The sequence below is a fragment of the Pituophis catenifer genome, unplaced genomic scaffold (assembly GCF_029215685.1).
Source record: "Pituophis catenifer annectens isolate HBS135680 unplaced genomic scaffold, rPitCat1.0.hap2 SCAF_2, whole genome shotgun sequence".
NCBI lineage: Eukaryota > Metazoa > Chordata > Lepidosauria > Squamata > Colubridae > Pituophis > Pituophis catenifer.
The window spans coordinates 276,809,443-276,832,143 of NW_027256882.1; the positions used below are offsets into that span (position 1 = coordinate 276,809,443).

General features: G+C 40.5%; 1 protein-coding gene across 3 annotated transcripts in view; it reads right to left on the minus strand.

Moving 5' to 3' along the window:
- Positions 1-10,153: 10,153 nt before the first annotated feature.
- RAI14 (retinoic acid induced 14) overlaps positions 10,154-22,701 on the minus strand; it is a 113,796-nt gene continuing 101,248 nt past the window's right edge. For all 3 annotated transcript variants that reach the window (XM_070938907.1, XM_070938909.1, XM_070938908.1), the window contains 7 exons: positions 21,532-21,589; positions 20,574-20,692; positions 17,235-18,773; positions 15,986-16,135; positions 12,503-12,568; positions 10,643-10,718; positions 10,154-10,313 (listed from right to left, as the gene is read on the minus strand). In XM_070938907.1, the coding sequence (XP_070795008.1) occupies positions 10,288-10,313; positions 10,643-10,718; positions 12,503-12,568; positions 15,986-16,135; positions 17,235-18,773; positions 20,574-20,692; positions 21,532-21,589 (2,034 nt within the window). In that variant the 3' untranslated portion in view covers positions 10,154-10,287. The remainder of the gene's footprint in view (positions 10,314-10,642; positions 10,719-12,502; positions 12,569-15,985; positions 16,136-17,234; positions 18,774-20,573; positions 20,693-21,531; positions 21,590-22,701) is intronic.

Sequence of the window (22,701 nt, forward strand, 5' to 3'; positions counted from 1 at the left end):
TGATAATGCACTCTACAACTATAAAATAGCATTTTTGAACCCTTGCAATATCCCTTTACCTGGCCTATCTCCAAGGCCTGATGATAGGAAAAGAGTGGTAGACAATTATTGATGGACTCTGCCTGGAGCCCATTTGGGATGAAAGGGAAACAGTTGGGGGAATAAGGCAGAGTAGCATTAGCATTTCAGTTATATCCTTGCTTCCCCAAAAAGCTTTTGATGAAACCAGTTGCTTAAGCAGATCAGCATTATTTGAAAAAAAATCCTTGGCCGATGGGGATGAATTGTTGCTGGCTAAGTGTTCTCTTTTCTTTTCTGTATGTGTTTATTAAAAGTGCCTCATGTTAGTATTATGTTTATAAACAGAGTTGTCAGATAGCAGGGACAGCTTATGACAGCTTAAAGTCAATTTATGAAGCTGAAAACGCTAGAGTTCTTCCCAACCTATTTTGAGATTGTAGGTACACTGAGATAGACCAGTTATTGCACTTGCTGAAAGACAAACTAGAGACATAGGTTCCTACTGCATCCTCAAATTTTCCAGGATCCTCTTTGATACCAGATTATCCTCCCCTTCTCCCACCAAATGGGCATACTTCCAAAGAAAGCAATTATGTGTCATCAAACTCTTGGCAACCACAAAGATATTCCATTTATTTGTACTCATTTCCTATGTTCATGTCCATGTTATAATTATACCTGTTATCTTGTACATGTTTGACTAAATAATGAATGAATGAATGATCTGTCCCTGACCTAATCTTAATGCTCTCCCAACTCATCATTACTGTAACTGACTATCTACCTTGCTGTTGGTCGCCTCTTTCTTTCTATCCCTCCCAGCATTAGAGTTTTCAGAGAACTGGGCCTTTGCATAAATATCCAAAGTGTGATAAGTTATCTAAAGTATTTGAACCTGATCATTTGTGCAAGTGGCTGTCATTTGGCTGTCACACAGCTTGGGTTTAAGGAAGGAAGGAAGGAAGGAAGGAAGGAAGGAAGGAAGGAAGGGAGAAAGGCTTGTACCTGAGAACTATTAAAGCTATTACAAAAGAAGCAATGATCCAATACTGTAGTTCAATTCAATTGCTCAAATCCAAAATATATAGCTCCAACTTCCCGATGTAATGAGATGCAATTGGTATTTGACAGAGAGCACAATGATTTGATTCTGCTTTATATATTCAACAGATGATCAGTTTAGTACTTGCAAGCTTTAAACAAGTGTTAGTACATAGCAAAGAAAAACTGGAGGAGGGCTGCAATATAGAAGCAATTAAAAATATATCCAGAACAACATTGGGTTGATTTAAGTTCTCTTGCATGCAGGTATATACAGTATAAACTCACACTTGGCGCAAATGATCTGGAACAGTTTCAAAAGTAGCTGGATGGAGGCCATCCATCTGAATCAGAATACAAATAGGTTCCTCACATAAATCATGCAAATAATGATTACTGCATAGCAAAGAGTACCTTCTCCAATAATGGGAATTTAATGTGCATTTTCACCTACAGGGCCCAGAAGTTCTATAAGGGATTTCAACAGGCAGTACTTGTTGCATGCATGGACGTGATCTTTCAAAGAGAGTCACATGCAAACTTCCCACAATAGACAAGAAATTTCTAGCCTCAAAAACAAACACACCAGCAAACAAAAAGCACCATATCTTTCTTAGTTTACAGCCAGATATTGTTAACATATCTCCTGAATACACCCACGGCTTCCTCCTGCAGAAATTTTACATAACGCAGTTTGATTCAGGACCAGAAATTCTAAGGATTCTTAAGGACAACAGATGATTATTAGAGCAAATCGGTTTAGACATGAAATACATCCTTAAAAAGGATGTTGACTGCTGAATATACTTCCACTGATAAAAGCCTGAGGTAGCTCAGCAGCCAGGCATTCATACCAGCCCCAGATTTTTGTCCCAAAGACTCTGAAAAATGCCCCATTCCTGTCCCCACAAGGATTACCAAGACTTAAAAAAAAATATTTGGCAGTGTATGCAATAGATCTTCCTATTGCTCTATCCAATTGTAGTAGGATGAAGCTTCATTTGAAAAACCGTTAGTTTACAAGTAGTCCTCGGTTTACAATCATTCATTTAGTGACCATTCAGTTACAGCGGCACTGAAAAAAGCGACTTATGACCATTTTTCATACTTGCCACTGTTGCAGCATCCCCACAATCACGTGATCAAAATTCAGAGGCTTAACAACTGGTTCATATTGATGATGATTGCAGTATCATGGGGTCATGTGTTCACCTTTTGCAACTTTCTGACAAGCAAAGTCACAATACAGAATTGGAAGGGACCTCGGAGGTCTTCTAGTCCAACCCTCTGATTAGGCAGGAAACCTTACACCACTTCAGACAAATGGTTGCCCAATCTCTTCTTAGAAACTTCCAGTGTTGGAACATTCATAACTTCTGGAGGCAAGTTGTTCCACTGATTAATTATTCTTTTTTTCCCCCCCCACTGGATTAAAGCTGCTTTAATTATTATCCAGCCTAAGGAAAAGGGAGAGCCTCTTTCAGGCTGCCCATCAGCTGCTCAGAAGTGCCTGATCCAAGGTGGGAAACAAATTGAAGAAGCCCTTGAAGAGAGTGATGGTCTGAAGAACCCCTGAGGTGCAACACATCTCACGAATGGAGTGCATAGCTAATTGTGAGCAGCCCATATCAAGAACACGCAAACCAAGGCGGGAAGCCAGGATGGGTCCAATGGTTGTGCCACAAGGAGAATCATTTCGAACCATAAATTCTTGTAGAGGAACGTTGACACGAGTGGCAACCTCACGAATCAATGCCTCTGTTACAGCAATGGAGGCATAGCATTGGTTGCTGTTTATTTTTAGAGCAGGTCCCTTGTGAAACTGTGGCCAATGGTTCTTATCATGCTTGTCTGCATAATTAATGATTAATTATTTGATTAATTTCTCCTTAGTTCTAAGTTGCTTCTCTCCTTGATTAGTCACCCATTGCTTCTTGTCCTGCCCTCAGGTGCTTTGGAGAATAGCTTGACTCCCTCTTCTTTGTGGCAGCCCCTGAGATATTGGAACACTGCTGTCATGTCACCCCAGTCCTTCTTTTCATTAAACTAGACATACCCAGTTCCAGCAACCCTTCTTCATGTTTTAGCCTCCAGTCCCCTAATCATCTTTGTTGCTCTTCTCTGCAGTCTATCTAGAGTCTCCACATCTTTTTTACATCGTGGCGACCAAAACTGGATGCAGTATTCCAAGTGTGGCCTTACCCTGGCATTATAAAGTGGTATTAACACTTCACGAGATCTTGATTCTATCCTTCTGTTTATGCAGCCCAGAACTGTGTTGGCTTTTTTGGCAGCTGCTGCACGCTGCTGGCTCATATTTAAATGATTGTCCACTAGGACTCCAAGATCCCTCTCATAGTTACTACTGTTGAGCAAGGAACCACATATACTGTACCTGTGCATTTTGATTTTTGTTGCCTAAATGTAGAACCTTTCTTTTTTTCACCATTGAATTTCCTTCTAAAAACCCCAGGGATTGAGCACCACAACCTCTGGAGGCAAACTGTTCCACTGATCATTTTCAATGGTAAGAAATTTCTCTTTAAGTTGGATGCCTCTTTGATTAGTTTCATCCATTACTTCTTGTCCTGCCCTCAGGTGCTTTGGAACTATAACATTTATTAACTTTATGTATTTATTATTTATTTAACTTTCAATTCATTTAACTATAACATTTGTCATAGCTACACTTACAGTAGCCCTCTAAGTCTAAAGGAAATCAGGGTTATTTACATGTTACCTGCTGAAGAAAAAAAATATGGCTGACATGGGATCATCATACATTATCAAGCCATTGATGTGGTGAAATCAATGGGGAAGCCAGATTTACTTGACAATTGTGTGTTACTAACTTAACTATATAGTGATTCACTTAACAACTGTGGCAAGAAAAGTTGTAAAATGGGCCAAAACTCACTTAACAATGGTCTCACTTAGCAACAGAAATTTGGGGCTCAATTGTTGTAAATTGAGGACTACCTGTATGTAGGGTCTCCTGCTTGGGCAGGGGGTTGGACTAGATGACCTGCAAGGTCCCTTCCAACTCTGTTAAAAAAACAAACAAACAAAAACCCTTATCAACTTTGAAGGATTGAAGCAATACTAGATTTGGGTTTTATAATATAATATGTGGCTTACACAGGACCACATCTTACCTTAACTTTTTGTCCTCCTTTCAGGAATCAACCCTGTTGCCGGGCACATTCACCTCAGGTTTAAATCTTAGGAAAAGGCATCCAGCCTTCCATGCTTCAGAAACCCAGGTGGATCACTTTTGATCAAGCAAAGGCCACACCCCAAGCAGTCCAGTAGCCATGGTCACAAGCGTTGTTCTTACTGCCCTGGTGACAACAACACTCTTCCTGCAGTTCCTCCTTTTCAACCACAAGCAGAGCTCCAACCAAATAACTCCTATATCCAAGACAAAAATGCTGCATCTTTATTCCCCTCCTCGTACTAATTAAGTATACACAGCCCATCTCCAAGTCCCAGGTCTATGTAATCCTCTAACATGGATTAGGCAGAAATTTGGAGGGTGGCCATCTGAGTGCCTTAAAAGCTGAGAACAACTCAGGGTAGATTATTGCTGGGATTACAGCTATCCCATTTCAACGTTTTTCATGTATACAGTAGATTCTGGGAAGGGCAAAACCAAAACATCTGGCGCAGTGTTACTCAACCTTGGCAACTTGAAGATGCGTGGACTTCAATTTCAAGAATATCCCAGTCAGCCAGGTTGAGAAACACTGATCTGGAGGGCACTGGCTTTAAGAAAAACCATTCTGTCATCTGCACATTGGTTCTTTGCATTCAATAGTTGGCTTTTGTACCAAAGTAGTATATGACCCCAATTCCGCCCCCATCCGTGATATGTTTTTGAAGAATGAAAAACCAAGTGTAAAAGTTCCCCAAACTTGCGCTCCATGGCATAGGACCCGGGTACCTCCGAGACCGTCTTCTGCCACCAATAGCCTCCCACCGACCAGTTCGCTCCCACAGAGAGGGTCTCCTCCGGGTGCCATCGGCCAAGTTATGTCGGCTGGCGACACCCAGAAGGAGGGCCTTCTCTGTGGGAGCCCCAGCCCTGTGGAACGAACTGCCCCCGGAAATACGTAAGATCTCCAACCTCCGGGTGTTTCGCTGCGCACTGAAGACCCTGTTGTTCCACCAGGCTGGGCTATCAACATAATAGTTTTAAATTGGGGTATTTAAATTTTCTGGGGTTTTAAATTTGAGCCAAATTTATTTAATTATTTTAAATTTTAATTGCTGTTTTGTCTTGTGTTTTTAAATAGGCTGTACACCGCCCTGAGTCCTTCGGGAGAAGGGCGGTATAGAAATAAAATTATTATTATTATTAGTAGTAGTAGTATGGCTACTGTGAAAAATTAGATCCTTCAAAATTGGAATGATCTGCTGAATGAATTATTAGCTTCCACGTTACTAAAGGCAACTTGTCAAAGTTGACAGAATGAGTTTTGCTTCTACCTTTGCCTTCAGGAAGAAAAGGTCATGTCTCCTTCTTTTGCAATTGATCAATATTACCATTTGGGTCGACAGCGTATTGAATCTTCGTTGCAGAATAAATGCTATGCCTCTTTATCGACAACCCGATGCAATTTCTTCTGTTACTATCTTGGCAGGCCTTTAGGCTTCAGGCAGAGCAAACTGCCCCACCTGCTTCTTTATTTTTAGCGCATTTTGCAGCTTTAAGAGTCAAGCTGTACTATGTAATTACATATACAATACAGTGACAACAGATTAATCAGAGTGCATCTAAGCCATGCTTTTAAAAAAAACCCAGTTAAATGGAGCTTCACCAAGTCTTCAAAAAGACCAAGCCAAAGTTAAGTCAAATTTCACAGGTAGTAAAATTTTAAATAGACACTATGCCCGTGATGGAGAACCTATGGCATGTGTGCCGGAAGTGGCACACAGAGCCATTTTTACAGGCATGTGAGCTGTCACCTAACTCACCTGCAGCTGTGCATGTACGTGTGCCCCAGCTGGTGTTTGGGCCTCTGGTGTGTGCATGCGTGCAATTCAAGGGACCCAGCTGGTCTTTGGAGCACTCCTGTGCATAGGTTTGCGCATGCACGTGAGTACTGGTGCACAGCACGCGCATGTGCAGACAGCATTCACACATGTGCATTGTGCATGTGAAAACCATGCACATGCACAGATAATGCGATTGCAGGGGCAGTGCACGGGGTGCATGTGTGAAAGCTGTGTACATGCACAGATGGTGCAGTTGCGCATGCAGTGCAGTGGGGGCGCGTGTGAAAGCTGCACGCATGCGCAGATGATGCGGTTGTACATGCAGCGCATGGGGAGGAGCCACACATCAGTGTGGATGGCATGCGTGCGCCCAAAGCACATACCTGTTTGGCACTTGGTAAAAGGTTTGTCACCACTGCCCTATGCTGATGTACCTGCAATGCCAATGCTGAAAAGTACAGAAACAGTACAGAGGTCTTCAGAAATATCACCAGAGGTTATGGCTTGGTTGTGATGGCACTAAGGCATCCTTGTGTGCTTAAATTCAGTTGTGTTATCTAGTTACATGCAGCACCTTGGCTGATCATAAAAAGCTAAGCCAAATTAGACCCGTTTACTACTGGGAAGGAACATTCCCACCAATAGGTTCCTGGTCTCCGTAGGATAGACTGTCAGGTTGAAAAAACACCTCCACCCCCAGAGATGTGTGTGTCAAACCACTTCAATGTTGTTACCCCAAAAAACTATAGTATATTCTCCTTGAAGTCACCAGGCGTTTGGTTTGTCTCCGAGACTTGAATTTTACCATAGAAATTTCATTGATCCCCATTATTTATTTATTTATTTATTTATTTATTTATTTATTTATTTATTTATTTATTTATTTATTTATTTATTTATTTATTTATTTATTTATGTAATTTATATGCCGCCCTTCTCCCGTAGGACTCAGGACGGCTTACAAAACAGTGTCACAACTGTGAATTCCTTGGTTCAGTCCTTTTTAGGAGGGAGTTAATATTCAAGAAAAACTGCAGATGAAAAAAATCCGTATGTGTACTTTGTCTGGGAAACTGTATGAATAAATAAAAATCTAAGTCCATTGCAAGAAATAGGAAATCACAATGCTTGATAAATTGTTTTATATTTTTATTAGCTGAAACTGTAATTCATTCCAATTTAACCCTCTGAGATCTGTTTTAAGTAATTATAAGCAAAGATGGATTGTAGAATGAGGATGGCAATGCCAAGAAATTGGAGCCATACCAGGTCAGGACCTCAGAAAGCCAAGCAGGATAGAATCTAGTCTGCAGTTGGATAGAATGGGAATCCCAGGTCCATGATATAGACTGGAAAATTAATTTTTAAAATAATAAATTCCGAGAACATCAATAACGCAGCCCTTCTACATCACAGACAAGAAAACCACATGGAAGTATCTATGAAATAACCAAACTGACTGAAAGAATATTTGATCTTTATCTAATCAAACTAAACTCCATTTACATTCGCTTGACTTGCCAGTATTAGTGGAGGTGTGGTTTAACTACTTTTGGTAGTTCCTTAATTAGGGTATTGTTTTCTGCTTGACTATTTGACTCCTTAAGAGTTTCTTGCGTATACACAGGTAACAACCCCACGCTCACATGCTGACATTACTTAATTGGGTAATAGCAATAGCATTTAAACTTACATACCATTTCATAGTGCTTTACAGCCCTCTCTAAGCAGTTTACAGAGTCCTCAACCATCTTGGTCCTCATTTTACCAACCTCCACGTAGGATGGAAGGCTGAATCAACCTTGAGCTGGTCAGGATCGAACTGCTCGCTCTGTGGATGGAGTTAGCCTGCAATACTGCATTCTAACCACTGCGCCACCAGGGCTCCTAATGAAATGTCTACAAGAAAACAACCAAGGATTCCACAGTTCAACCCTGAGCTACTCTATATTCTCTTCTTTTGAGGCCTATCAGTTGTGTTGGCGTAGTTGTGGATTAAGGAGATCAGGGCCTTTGCAAATCCTAATATCTCCATGTGTTCCTTGAAGAAACTTCCCCTTGGTTCTTCTGAAGTATATTAATATAAAGCATTACACAAAAGATGCAGAAATGAAAACCATGGACAAAAAAAAACCTTTTTATTTGCTGGATAAGGAAACTTCTGTAAATGTACAAAGGACTATTACTATGCTATAGAATACAATTCCCAATGTGTCCACAAGGATAATCGTAATAAATACATGTAACAAAATAAAAATGTTAGGCAAACCTACAAAACGCTTCCTCAAGTGTTACACCTGGCAGTGTTTATTGGCCTCTGTTAAGAGTTCCCCTATTTGTTTGTTTCTTTGTTTTGCTGGTAAATGCTGCAAAATTTCCCCACCCCCTTGAAGTATTAAAACAGGTGCTGTGTGAAGAAATATTGTCTCAGATTAATTATTCAAATTCTGAGTAAGACAGAAGAAAGAACGAGAAATAAAAAAGATTCAGGAGTTCAAAATTCTGCTCATTGTTCAAAAAAAAACAAAAAAAAACCCCAACCACCACCAGAAAAATAAAAAGTAAACGAGAGAACTATGTAAGTGCATGGTGAACGTGGTAGCCCTGAGACACCGAACAATTACTTGCCACTTATTACAGGCCACTGAGGATCTTTGTAGGGGTGAGGTTGTTTATAATTAAGTCATTCCATACACCAAAGACACAAAATGGTTCTTTGCTTTAGGGGAAATATACATTGTTTAGATTTGGGGATTTATGCTTAACCCATGGAGAGCTGGAGTGATGCATTTATTCATTTTACAAATTCTGTTTAAAAACTTTCATCAGTGCAGTCTAGTTTTCATAAATGTGGTATCCACTATCAGTTTCTGAAATACGAGTGCTCATGAAAACACATGTTTACACTAGATGTGTACATTTGTTCAATCATGTCATTCATCAATTGAATACTGGGAATACTATATTTATGTGATATTCTTCCATATAAATGACATCCTTGGCAAGCTCACACTAGTTTGAAATTTGATCACACTAGTTTGAAACTGATTCCAGAAACCAATTAACAGTATAAGCATGTCCTTAAAATAGAAGATAAAAACATATCACATATTCCTTCTTGCTATCCCAAAATGATATTCTGATAGTGTTTCTCAACCATGGCCACTTGAAGATGTGTGGACTTCAACTCCCAGAATTCCCCAGCCAGCTTTGCAAATCCTGGGAGTTGAAGTCCACACATCTTTAAAAGATGCCAATGCTGAGAAACACTGCTCTAATACTACTGGTTATCTTCACTTACACTGCTATTATCAATCTGGATATCTATTACAACTATTACTCATTTTTACTAAAATTTAGCAGCCAAATGATTTTTAGGCACCATTGCAATTTGTAGAATCATCCCTATATCATATTCATTTAATGTGACAAACATTTCTGGGAAACAGGTTTTTCTCTGCTTTAATTGTTACAGCATTTTGGAAAAGAAAACAACAACATATCTATAATACATGGACAGTTCTACTTCAGCACAAGTTTTCTAGAGAGAGTGGACTACTTCCATCAATTTTATTACAGGGTGGGGTGGGGGTGGGGGGTTAAGGGAGAAAACCAAGAAAGCAATCGCGTAAATTCTTATTAAAGTCTATTGCAAAAAAGTATTACATAGCAAACACATTTCATTATAAAGGCTTTTCTAAATTTGAGGGCCAGTAAAAATATATCATAGAGAAGATTTTTATTTTCTTTACAAAAGTGAGGTTTGGAACTGTGAGATAAGATAACTCACTGTAAACATCATGAATTCAATCAGATCCCTTTGCTTGCAATTTGAAATACCCTTTCCACTCTTCTAAGTTCTATTTCCAATAGAACTGCAATTTTTTGCATAGATAGTTTGATTTCCTGCCTGATAATGAAACTGAGGTTTTAGCAATTAGCTGTTTCAGAAGTATTTACTTGTTTTAGTACAGGGGTGGGAAACCATGGCCCTTTTATGATTTGTGGATTTGAACTTCCAGAATTCTGGGTGTTGCAGTCCACAAGTCATAAAAGGACTATGGTTCCCCACCCCCGTTTAGTACATGGCTATATTTTATGTTACCTATTTAATACATATGACAAATCTGGTGCTCTCGCAGTCCATAAATTACTTGATAAATAAAAAGAAAACACTGCAGCTGGCTTTACTCAACAAGGTGAAGATGTCTTCCTTACGATTAGCTTCTAGGTTATATTGGACATCTGAAGGCCTAAAAATATAAAGAAGGTAATTTTATCCATTTAAAAATAACCAGGAATTGAACAATTGATTTCTGCCTCCAACTTCAAATGGTGCAGCTGCTTATAACCAAAATGGTGAGAGTTTGCCTCAACTCATCATAATCCAAAGAAAATACACAACCACGTTCTAATACTGAAGGTCAGAGGTTGATCATCCCTGATTTATAGTAAACTGTAATCTCTGGAGAATTCTGCATTTATGTCCAAGATGCAAAATTAGCACTTTGGAAATCTTTCTAAGGTGAGTTTCAAATTCTGCAGCAGCAGCACCATCAGGGATCCACAAAAACAGTTTCACCTTTTTTTTGTGATGGGTTTTTACACATTGTTAAAATCTGTTTCAGCACTTTCTGGACATCTTCATCCATCTGGCCCTAGAAAGGAGGAAAAAACAGTAAAGGCAAACAATATTAATAATATTTGAGCAAAGGCACTAAGCCAAATTCTTAATTATTGTTTTATAATATTACAATCATTACTGCCCTGTTTTAATAAAACAAGTACTTGTACTATGATCATCATGCTCTAAGCTATAAACATTTGTTACTCTGTTACGTATGTCAAAATGTTCTCCTTTGTAAACACATGAGTTGAGATGGCAATCTTTACTCAATCATTCCAGTTAAAATGATTGCGTATATTTCTTTAGTCAAATTACAGTTACCCCCCATTAACAATGATTTTGCCAGACCAACTTAGAAGAGGCATTCATTCTCATATAACTGCTATGTGCAATATGTCTTTCTGAAGTATTTATTAGTATTAATAAACCTTAGTAAGACCAACTTGGAAAATACTGCATCCAGTTTTGGTTACCACATTACAAAAAAGTTGTTGAGACTTTGGAAAAAGTGCAGAGAAGAGCAACTAGGATGATTAAAGGCCTGGAGACTAAAATATATGAAGAACAGTTGCAGGAACTGGGCATGGCTAGTCTAGAGACTAGGAGTGACATAACACTAGCATTCCAGTATTTGAGGGGCTGCCACAAAGAAGAGGGGATCAACATATTTTCCAAAGCACCAGAAGACAAGATGCAATGGATAAAAAATAATCAAGGAGAGAAGCAACCTGGAATTAAGAAGAAACCTCCTAACAGTGAGAACAATTAATCAGTGGAATAGCTTTGCCTTCAGATGTTGTGGGTGCTTCATCACTGGAGGTTTTTAACAAAAGAATACCTACCTGAAATAGTACAGGGTCTCCTGCTTGAGCAGGAGGTTGGACTAGAAGACCTCCAAGGTCTACTCCAAGACTTTCCATCTCTATTCTGACTGATTTCCATTTCTTGTACCATCCATTGTTAACAATAGTACGCAAATATAATCGACACAAGAGAATATTTGTAACTCAGAGTTGAACTGTGGAGTCCTGGGTGCTCTGTGAGCTTGGTTGTTTTCTTGGCAGATGCTTCACTACCCAACTAGGTAACACCTTCAGTGCAACAGGGCTGCAGGGCTTGCTGTTGTAGGCATTCATGTAGAAAGAATAACTGTACCCTGATGGAAGTTTACCTACATAAACTGAATATGTTACCTAGTTATCACCTTTAAAGCGCTCCATGGCATAGGACCTAGATATCTTCAAGACCGCCTACTGTTACCGACAGCCTCCCATCGACCTGTGCGCTCCCACAGAGAGGGCCTCCTCGGGGTGCCAACAGCCAAACAATGTAGGCTGGTGACCCCCAGGGGGAGGGCCTTCTCTGTGGGGGCACCCATCCTCTGGAACCAGCTGCCTCCAGAGATAAGGAGAATCCAAGACCTCGGTGCTTTCTGCCGTGCCCTTAAAACCTTCTTTTTTCAGCAAGCCAGGCTGGCTTAACTCTTTAAAATGTTTTTAATTGGTTTGTTATTGTTTTTAATTACGGGGCCAAATTTATATATATCTTTTTAATAGTATTTTAATGTTTGTAGTTTATGTTTTTATTTGGCTGTACACCGCCCTGAGTCCTCAGGGAGAAGGGCGGTATATAAATCGGATATAAAATAAAAAATAAAAATAAAAAAATAGTTGGGTAACGAAATGTCTGCAAAAAGAAAACCAACCAAACTGACAGAGTACCAACAACTCTACAAATACAAAGCCTCTTGTTTTCTTTAAACAACTGATGGCCTTGAAAGAAATGACAGGCGAACTGAAGGAAAGAGTGTCTCACCTGCACAGCATAAAGCAGGTGTGTTCTGTAAACAGAAACTATCTCCTGATGTTGCTTCTTTGTTTCCTGAAAAGAAAGATGATCAATCAACAAATGAACAAGCATGCACTAGGATTCTAATGGAACGTTGATGCAGTTTTCTAATAAGATAATGTAAAACAGAAAAGTGATCCTAATTCACACAAGCCATAATCTGCCACATGTACACTGAGGATAGCAATGCAAGGGCATAGTTGTGTCTGCCCATCCCAGATATTCCCAGCTTTTATCCCAGATATTCCCTATTCTATCCTAAGGAAAGAATCCCAGACTTCTGTGAGCAAAATAGAAAATAGTGGTTTTCTAGATTAGAGCAGGGGTGTCAAACTGGATTTCTTCGAGGGCCAGATCAGCATTGTACTTTTCCTCCTCAGGCTGGCCGGGAGGGGAGAGAGATGGGACGGAGGCCTTCTGCCGAACCCTGCTGGCCAAAACATTGCGCAGGGGAGCTGCGCGCGGACCCCACACCCCATTTTTTGCTGGATGGCCTCCTGCAGCACTTTGCCAGCCAAAATGGGGTGCAGAGAAGGCTGCATGTAGCCCCTTGGTGCCCCATTTTGGCCGGCAGGGTGCTGGAGGCCGTCCAGGCTGAAAATGGGGTGCAGGGGATGTGCACAGCCCCTCCGCACCCCATTTTGGCTGGCAGAAAATGGGGCACCGGGGGTGCCACGCCAGTCTTTTGCTATTTCCAGGCCAACCCCGTGGGCCAGATTTAAGCATCCCATGGGCTGGATCAGGCCCGGAGGGCCTTGAGTTTGACACCCGTGGATTAGAGGATAAATGCTTGGGAGAGGGAACTCAACCTTCCCAGTTGACTTCTATCAAACAAAGTCAATTAGGAAAGCCGAATTTGCTGAACAACTGCAGTGATTCACTTAACAACTTTGACAAAAAAGGTAATAAAATTAGGCACGATTCACTTAACAACCACTTTGCTTACAAATGGAGATTCTGGTCCCGATTATGGTCGCATGTTGAGGACTACCTGTATAGGTATCTTTCAACTTTCAATACTAAGAGCTGTGGTGGCGCAGTGGTTAGAGTGCAGTACTGCAGGCTACTTCTGCTGACTGCCTGCAATTTGGCAGTTCGAATTGCACCAGGCTCAAGGTTGACTCAGCCTTCCATCCTTCCGAGGTCGGTAAAATGAGGATCCAGATTGTTGGGGGTAATAGGCTGACTCTGTAAACCACTTAGAGAGAGCTGTAAAGCAGTATATAAGTCTAAGTGCTATTGCTTATAGTGGCTCTGAAATGGCACATATTTTTCTCCTGAAGCACACATTCCTTTAGAAAGCAGGCACAAATGTATTGTTGGACAAAAAAATAGTATACTTCAAGAAAATATAATCAATGACAACAAGGGATACCCAGAACTCTTTCTGGGCATCATAAAGGAAGGAAAAGATATTGAAATCTCATGAGGTTCTGAGGTTCTTTGCCAAATATCTTAACTGATCTCAGCAACTGACTTCTCTGGGGTTTTGATGGGAGTTCTGATTCTCTTTAGTGCCATGCTGCCAATTTCCTAATTGAAAGCATTCATACTGATAGCTCATTTCGCTGAATCAAGGCAAATGCCTTCATCCTAAAGTAGCTGATGACCACTCAACCTCAGAATGTTCCGGAAACAGCTAGGCACTCCTATGCCTGCCTTACAGAACCTGGCATTGGTACAAAGCACAATCAGCAGATACAAAAACTTGGTCCACCGTGCACTTAGACTTAATGTTATGTTGCTCCAACTGGTTTGCCATCTCAGAAATCCTATAATTCTATAGGCAAAGCTCCCACACCGATTTGAAAGAACTAAAAAAAGAACTTTTTCTGACAAGAAAATGAGAACTGGCATGGTGGAAGCTAAAGGATCTGCCACTTTTAATTTAAAAAAAAAAAATCAATGGACAAACCAAGATTATGTAGCTCACTGAGATTGTCCCCGATATCAGAGGATGTTTTGATACAAGTAGTCATTGACTTATGACCGGTTGCTTAGCAAATATTCGAAGTTACGACAAACGTCCCCAGGGCTACTTACAACTCAGATTCAAAGTTATGATGCCCCTGCCCCCTGCCATGAGATGATTGTATTTAGGGCACTCGGCAACCAGCCCAGTCTTACATCAAACTGCAATGTTCCATGGTTGTGTGACTGTGACTTACGACATTTTTTTGCCAGAAACTGATTTCCTGCAAAAACAATCCATTGCGGACAATGGATTCACTTAATGATGATATTGTTCATTTAACAACCACTGAACAATCACAGCGATTCATTTAATGACTGCCGCAAGAAAAGTCGGACCTTTTACAGCAGTTCACTGGCACAGCTTACAATTGTAATTCCAGACTCAATTTTACAGGTAGTCCTCGACTTACAGCAGTTCATTTAATGACCGTTCAAAGTTACAATGGCAATGAAAAAAGTGACATGGCTTGTTTTTCACAGTTATGACCTTTGCCAACATCCCCAGGATGAGATCGGATTTCAGATACTTGGCAACTAGTTCATACTTCTGACCGTTGCAGTGTGGGGGGGGTTATGCAATCCCCTTTTATGACCTTTTGAGAATCAAAGTCGAGAGGGAAACCAGATTACTTGCTTAACGCACTGTAAGCCGCCCTGAGTCTCCGGAGAAGGGCGGCATATAAATCAAATTAAAAAAAAAAAAAAAATTACTTAACAACCACGTTACTAACTTAATAATGGAAGGGCTTTGTTTAACAACTGTGGCAAGAAAGGTCGTAAAATAGGGCAAAGTTCATTTAACAAATGTCTTACTTAATGATATAAATGTTGGGCTCAATTGTGGTCATAAGCGGGGTGAAATGTAAAATGTGTTACTACTGGTTCTGTGGGCGTGGCTTGGTAGGGGGGATTAATGTGACTGGGTGGGCGTGGCCAACTTTTTTTTAAAAAAAATTTTTCAAAGCATTTTTTCTAATGGTTTGAAAAGCCTCTGACAATCTGGCAACTCAGCTGGGATCGTCAGAGATTTTTCAAAGCATTTTTTTTACCACCTCTTCGGCCAAGAGGTTGCAGAAAAAAATGCTTTGAAAAGCCTCTGATGATCTCAGCTGAGCTGGGATCATCAGAGGCTTTTTTTTTTTTTTACTTTTAAAAGCATTTTCTGGTCGGAAGAGGTTGTAGAAAAAATGCTTTTAAAAGTAAAAAAAAAAAAAGCCTCTGATGATCGTGCGGCTGAGCTGGGCATGGGGGGGCATAGGGATTTTTGCTACCGGTTCTCCAAACCACCCGCCGCCATCGCTACCAGATCGGACGATCCGGTCCAAACCAGGAGCATTTCACCCCTTGTCATAAATCAAGGACTCTACCTGTACAATCAAAAATCAAGGGGTACTTGTATCCAGTTTCATCCCAAGGAGAATCCTGGTCTCCAACTACAAAAATAAGCAATTGTACATAAGGAAGTTATCAACTTACAGCCAGTTGGTTCTGTAACTGCTTCACTTGCTGTTGTAACAGCTCCAGCTGCTGACTTTGTCGTTTAGGTGTCCCAGTTGAGTAAGACAGCTGGGAAAGACTGTTCAATGCTTCCTTTAACTTGGTAACTTCCTTAGACATGTCTGTTATCTATAAAAGGATAAAAGGGAAAAAAAACCTTCATTATTCCTGAGTACATCAAAGTTCTGGCACTGGTGAGTTCCGCTTTAAAGGTGGGGAAACAGCCTTCGTCATCACCATCACCTTGATTCAGATGGTATTGTTAATCATACTGCAAAGGTAGCCCTCCACTCACAACCATTTGTTTAATGGCTGTCTGAAATTACAGCAGCATTGAAAAAATTGACAACTGGTCTTCATCCTTATAAACATTACAGCATCCTCCTACCTCACATGATAAAAAAATTGGGTGCTTGGCAACAGGCATGTACTTATGGTGGTTGCACCGATTAACCTTTTACAGCCTGATCTTTCTGCACAAATACATACGGGGATGAGGGTTTATTTCTTCAAACTCCCTGAAATAAGTTCATGCAAGCGATAGTGTGCAAAAACCATCTTGGAACATAGGAAACCATTTCTGCATTTACATCATGATTCTGTTATTGGAAACAGATAAAAAAGCCAAAGGAAATGAGCCTAGGCCAGGATTCTGCAATGACCACAAAGAACCTAGCACAGTAACATCTTTCAAGTAATCAGTGGGTGAACATGCTTGGGGGGGAAGGGGGCATTTGGACCATGGGAAACCCAGCCAATGCTGATATGGATATCAGAACAACTAACAACTTAGAACTACGCCGCTTTCGGTCTGACCTAAGCACAGTACACAAAATTATCTGCTACAATGTCCTACCTGTCAATGACTACTTCAGCTTCAACTGCAATTATACACGAGCACACAATAGATACAAACTTAAGGTAAACCGCTTCAAACTCGGTTGCAGAAAATATGACTTCAGCAACAGAATGGTCAATGCCTGGAATGCATTACCTGACTCTGTGGTTTCATCCCCAAACCCCCAAAACTTTAACCTTAGACTGTCTACTCCCCATTCCTAAAAGGTCTGTAAGGGGCATACATAAGCACACCAACGTGCCTATCGTCCCTGTCCTACTGTCCCCATTTATTTGTATTCTTATCCTGTATTCATAATCATGTTTATACTTATATCTGTTATCTTACATGTGTTCGACAAATAAATAAAATAAAAATAAAATAAATAACCTTTTTATCTTTGTCTTCATCCATTTTTAAGGCACTCTCAGAAGCTTTTTTCATTTTGAGGAGTTCTTCTTGAGACTTATGATACTGATGAAGTAGCCCTTTGATTTCTTCTTCCTTGGCTTGGAGAAGAGCTTGGAGGTTCTCCTTCTCCCCTTTCACTTGGGAGATCTCCTTCCTCAACCGTGCAAGATCGGCAGACAAATTATCCTTTTCTTTCAACAGATCCTTCAGTTTGGATGACAAGGAGTTGACTTCATTTTCTGAAGAAGTCCGAAGCTCTTCATACAATACTCTAGGCACCATGGCTTCACACACTGCAGCTTCTTCTTCTAACAACTCCTTCTGCAGACGCTGCACTTCACTCTCTTTATGAAGAATCTGCTCTTTGAGCGCATTTATTTCTTCTTCCATTTCCTTCATTGAGGCCTGGAGAGCAGTAACTACTTGAAGATGCTCTGTGAGGGAGACAGAATTCTTCTTTTGAGTGCCAACCAAGTTTTGGAGTTGTGTCATTTCACTTAACACGTTTGTGTACTGTGTCTTCATTTCCAACAAAGCATGTTCAGCTTGCTCTCTCTGTGAGACGGTGGCCTCCATTAGCTTCTCGTATTCCTCCAGAGGTATGTATCCTGAACTCAGATCTTCTGGAGTGCTTTTCTTCCTGCAATCTTCAAGTTCTGCCTGGGCTTCTTTGTACATTTGAGAAAGTTCACTAACCTGCCTGTTGAGTTCGTTTATCATTTGGTTCTTTGCATCCTTCACCTCTTCAGCTTCATCACTCTGCCCTAATTCCATCTGAGCCTTCAGTCTGTCTTGAAGCTTTTTGATTTTTTCCTGTCCTTCCTTATATTTCTCAATTAGCAACACCTTCTCCTGGTTGATATTTTCAATAACTGAACAATAAGACTTTTTCATCTCCTCACATTCCTCCACAGACATTATACCAGCTGCATTTCTCTCCCTCTCTTCCAGCTTTATTTCTAGTTCCTTCACCTTCACTTTCAGCATTTCATCATCTTCTTGAGCTTTCTTCAGCTTCTCCTTCAGCAGCTCAACTTCTTCACAGGTTGTTTTGACCTCCTGCGGGTCAGGCTCTTTGCTTTCTGAAGTTACCAGGTCCAGTTTCATTTGTCTCTGGACATGCAGCATCTCCTTCACTGCTTCTTCATATTTGAGTTGAGTTTCTTTGAGTTTCTGACTGAGGTTAGTGCCATTCTCTGAAATTTCTGAGCTGTTTAACAAAGGACCCTCTTCCAGCACACTAGACTGAAGCTGTGACTCCAAGTGCAACCTCTTTGCTTCTGAACTATCCAGTCTCTTCTGTACTTCTTCTAAGCTTTCTTGTAACTGTTTAATTTTTAATTCATTAAGGCTTGCCTCTTCCCGAGCCTGTGCCAAAATCAGAGAAGACGTGCTTATCTCCTCGGCTGCTGCTGTTGAGCCTTCACTCAGCCTATTCGTCAAAGCACCAAATTCTGCGTGGGTGGAACAAGAAGACTCCATTGTAGTGTCTGTATCTTCTGTTTTGAAGGTTCTTGCCTGCAGAGACAGCAGAGGGCAGTATTTTAACAATTATGTCTATTTCTAATGTAATCCAAGAATTCCTTCCCCATCAAGAAGACAAGGAGCTACATTTTTCTCCCCTCTTTGATCATTACTGGGTCAACATTTGATTTCCATTCAACCAGCAAACCTCTCCCTCCACTTCTGCCAGAAGGATGATTGTTGTGGTGTGGGCTGGTCCCAAGAATTCCCATTTCCAATGCAGTCTGGATTGTATTTCTGATTTCAGAATACTGAAGATAATGATACTGACTGCATAAACCACAAACATGAGGACACAGAAGAGGGGATGGGAATCTGAATGTTTTCCAGGTGATGTCATGGTGGGCTTTTTAGTAACACACCCCAAGACCCAAAAACACATATATCCGCCCTGTGTTTCTCCATGAAGGAGTAGAGAGAAGCAATATATCTGCTAGTGCAGGGGTTGGCAACCTTAAATACTCAAAGAGCCACAAAGAGCCAGAAGCCCCCTGTTCAATTCTGGAGCTGACTGGAAGTCCGGTTCCTCCACCATAGAGTCTCCTCCTAGCGTGGCGTCCTTTTTCCTCTACTAGTCCTAACCTTATCAATTGTGGGCTGACCTGAGAACTCGCCCCTTGCCATAGAGTCTCCTCCTGGCATGCCCCGCTTCCCTCCTCCCCCACAACTGGAAGCTCCTTTCAAAATTGTGGTGCCGACTGGTGACAGGGAGCTGAAGCAGAGGAATGAAAGAGCCACATGCGACTCCAGAGCTGCAGGTTGCTGACCCCTGTGCTAGTGCATAGAAAGAAAAAAATGTGTAGATGCCAAAGCAGAGGAATAAGTTTCTCCCACTGGATCTTGCATGGAGCACTTATCTCCATGTTGCTAAAGGGGAAGAGATGTTGCTTCTGCTTGGTCTAATAGAGTAAAATGCTTTTCTCTTTGCAGGGCAGGACAGAAAATGATGATTTTCAAGCTACTTGCTTCATGGAGAAAAATGCTTCCTCTCTGTAGGAGCAAGTAAGCACCCATTTGCTCTCCACTTGCAGTTGCACAGAGAACGGCAGAGTTGTGCCAGCATGGGTAGTAGTAACGGTATCAATATGGACTGGAGAGATTCAAGTTCAAGCCCAAGCCCAACCTCAGCCAAGGAAGCTCACTGGATGATTTTTGAGCCAAACAGTCTCTCTCTCAGCTCTTTGTTGTTGGAAGGGCAATATGAAGGCAGATTGTCATCCAAGCTACCTTCTGCTTTTCAGAAAGAAAAGGCTGACATGAATCATATACACAAACAAGCCATAATTGTGGGTTATTTTTCAGGGAGAAAGTGGGGGCTTTACTAGAAGAACTCTGATTTGGCTTCCATTCAGAGGTGGTATTCAGCCGGTTCGTATCAGTTTGTGCGAACTGGTAGTGGAGATCGTGGGTAGGCCTGCCCACCTGCTCCGGCGCTATGCTGTCCTATTTAGCCATGTTTTTGAAGCTGGGTGCATGCACAGAAGGGTGTGCACAAGCAAAGTACATGCACGGAAGGCTGGGCGCATGCACGGAAGGTGTGTGTGTGAAGTGAGCATGCGCGGGCGGGGCAAACCGGTGGTAGAAATAAGTGAAACCCACCACTGCTTCCATTTGGTGTATGGACCAATTGATGGAGCAGAAATTTCCAATCCCATATAATTTCTTGAATCAGCTGCACAAACTCATTTTGTATCCTTCAGATTTCAGTTTAATATTTTTTCATTGCAGCACTGATATCCTTTGTTAAAAGATACCAGTGCTGTTTTGTGCTAGAAGCTATTCCTGAACACATACCTGAAGTTTTTCTTGCAATTTCTTATTTTGTAATGTTAAAGAAGCAACTTTTCCTTGCAACATCAGGAGCATATCTTGCTGTTCTGTTTCTGAACTCACATCCAATAGACTATTAGCACCTTTAAAAAAGAAAAGGGAAAAAACAAGACAAAAAAATCACATTTATGATTTGAATATTCAATGCAAATTCATTGCATTGAATCATACAATTCTAAAACTTCTACTTAGCAAATTATCTTTTACTAGCTAGCCAGATATGGCAAAGTTTCATGAAAATCTGACTTATAAAAGTTTGGCAGCTAGAGCTTCTGGAAGGTATTTTAATGAACTATGTGAATCTGGAAATCTATGAACACTTATCACTACCAAAAAATTCTAGAAAAGTAAACTCAGGTAAAACAACAGGTTGTTGGTGGATTTGCAGCTAAGCTAAGAGAGGGCATGCTAGATTGGCATTTAGATTTAGTGCCAAATTATAACATAAAATTATGACAGGAGCAAATTATGAATGCACGGGGAGTGATCATATTAATGGCATTTAGTCTGCTTAATTTTAACTTAAACTAAATGATATAAATTAAAAATCAAAACAATTTTAGTTTTAGTATTTTGATTCCAGGACCTCTACTATTTCTTCTACAAACTCAATTGTTTAATGGTCCTTGGTTGGGAGGGCGCAATCAGTGACATTTAGGAATCCAAACAGGGGGGAGTCCAAGAACCAAACCAATTTAAAGCAATAAAGCCTAGGGGGAAATAATGGAATCCCTTCCATAGAGTTGTCATGACAAAAGGAGTCAACACAAACAGTATCTACTTGCAGAGAAGCAGCAAACTTTAATTCTACCATGGCCATAGCACATGATGTACAGTATTAAGAGTTCGGTTTTTAGAAGGAAACTTTAACAATAGAAACAAACGGAAAAAAATCATCCTCACACCTTTCCTTCCACCTTACCTGCAGTGCTCTCACTTAACCCATCTTTGCCATCAGAGTGAATAGCACTGGTGTCTTCCTGTAGATAGACAAATATAAACCATGACTGGATTAAAAACAAGAATCAAGTCCCACTGAACTACTCATTAATAAGCTCAAATATCTTTCAAGTGGAATGCTCCACTTGAAATAAACAACCATAACTTTAAAACCATCTTTCAGCAATAATTGGTTAAGTGGCAGATGTTTTTGACTGACTACATGTACACATGTCTGCATATCATAAACTGTTCACTATAATTTAGTTGCTGGTTTTATTTATTTAAAGTTTATTTACCACTTCAGTCTTAGACGTCTCTAAGCAGCTTACATTCTGATACCGTAAGGAAAGATTAAATAACTATAAATTGACTCAAAGCAAACAATTATTACAACAACAATCACTTTCACATTTTTCATCATGCTGAGTAACAACTCTCAGTTAATAACCATTCACCTCTACAGGATGGGGATTCAGCGTTCCACCACTCCTAAACTTTCCAAAATAACCATGTTTTAGAGATTTAGCAGGTGCTCAGCAGGATTGATGCTAATCTGACGTTGGGAGAAGCACAGTTCCAAAGGAGGGAGGCAGCAGTGCAAAAAATATACAGTATCTTGATGGCCTCTGATGCTCAGACTCTGCAGAGATGAGGCTCAAAGAATAACCTCCCTACTAGATTTTATTGGACCTTATTCTGGTCCTAAGACATTTAGAGGTTTAAAAATGACAACCAGCACCCCAATTTACATCTAGAAGCAAAGCAGTGGCCAATGGAGTTCTTGGAACCAGTGTTGCATTGGTGAATGGGGTAGGCGGGCCATTTTTATGTACTTGAGCTGCTGCGTTCCGATTTTGACAAGCTATCTTGGATATTTGGTACAGAAAGTTGGGGTAGAAGCGCTTTCAATAAATAACGACAAAAATTGGCAAGGAAAAGTGTCAAAGAAAATGAAGAAAGTGTAAAATTCATTGCTTAATAAGCAACATTATTTAGACAAAATGTCACTTTAAAATTTTCTATTTTAAATATGCTAGCCAAAGTAATCTTAAAAACCAGCTGATTAAAACACTTGAGATGCTCCTTGCTCTTAGCTAAGTCACGTGTTGTGAAGTCACTTGGATTTGTGCAGTGGATGTTATCATTAGTG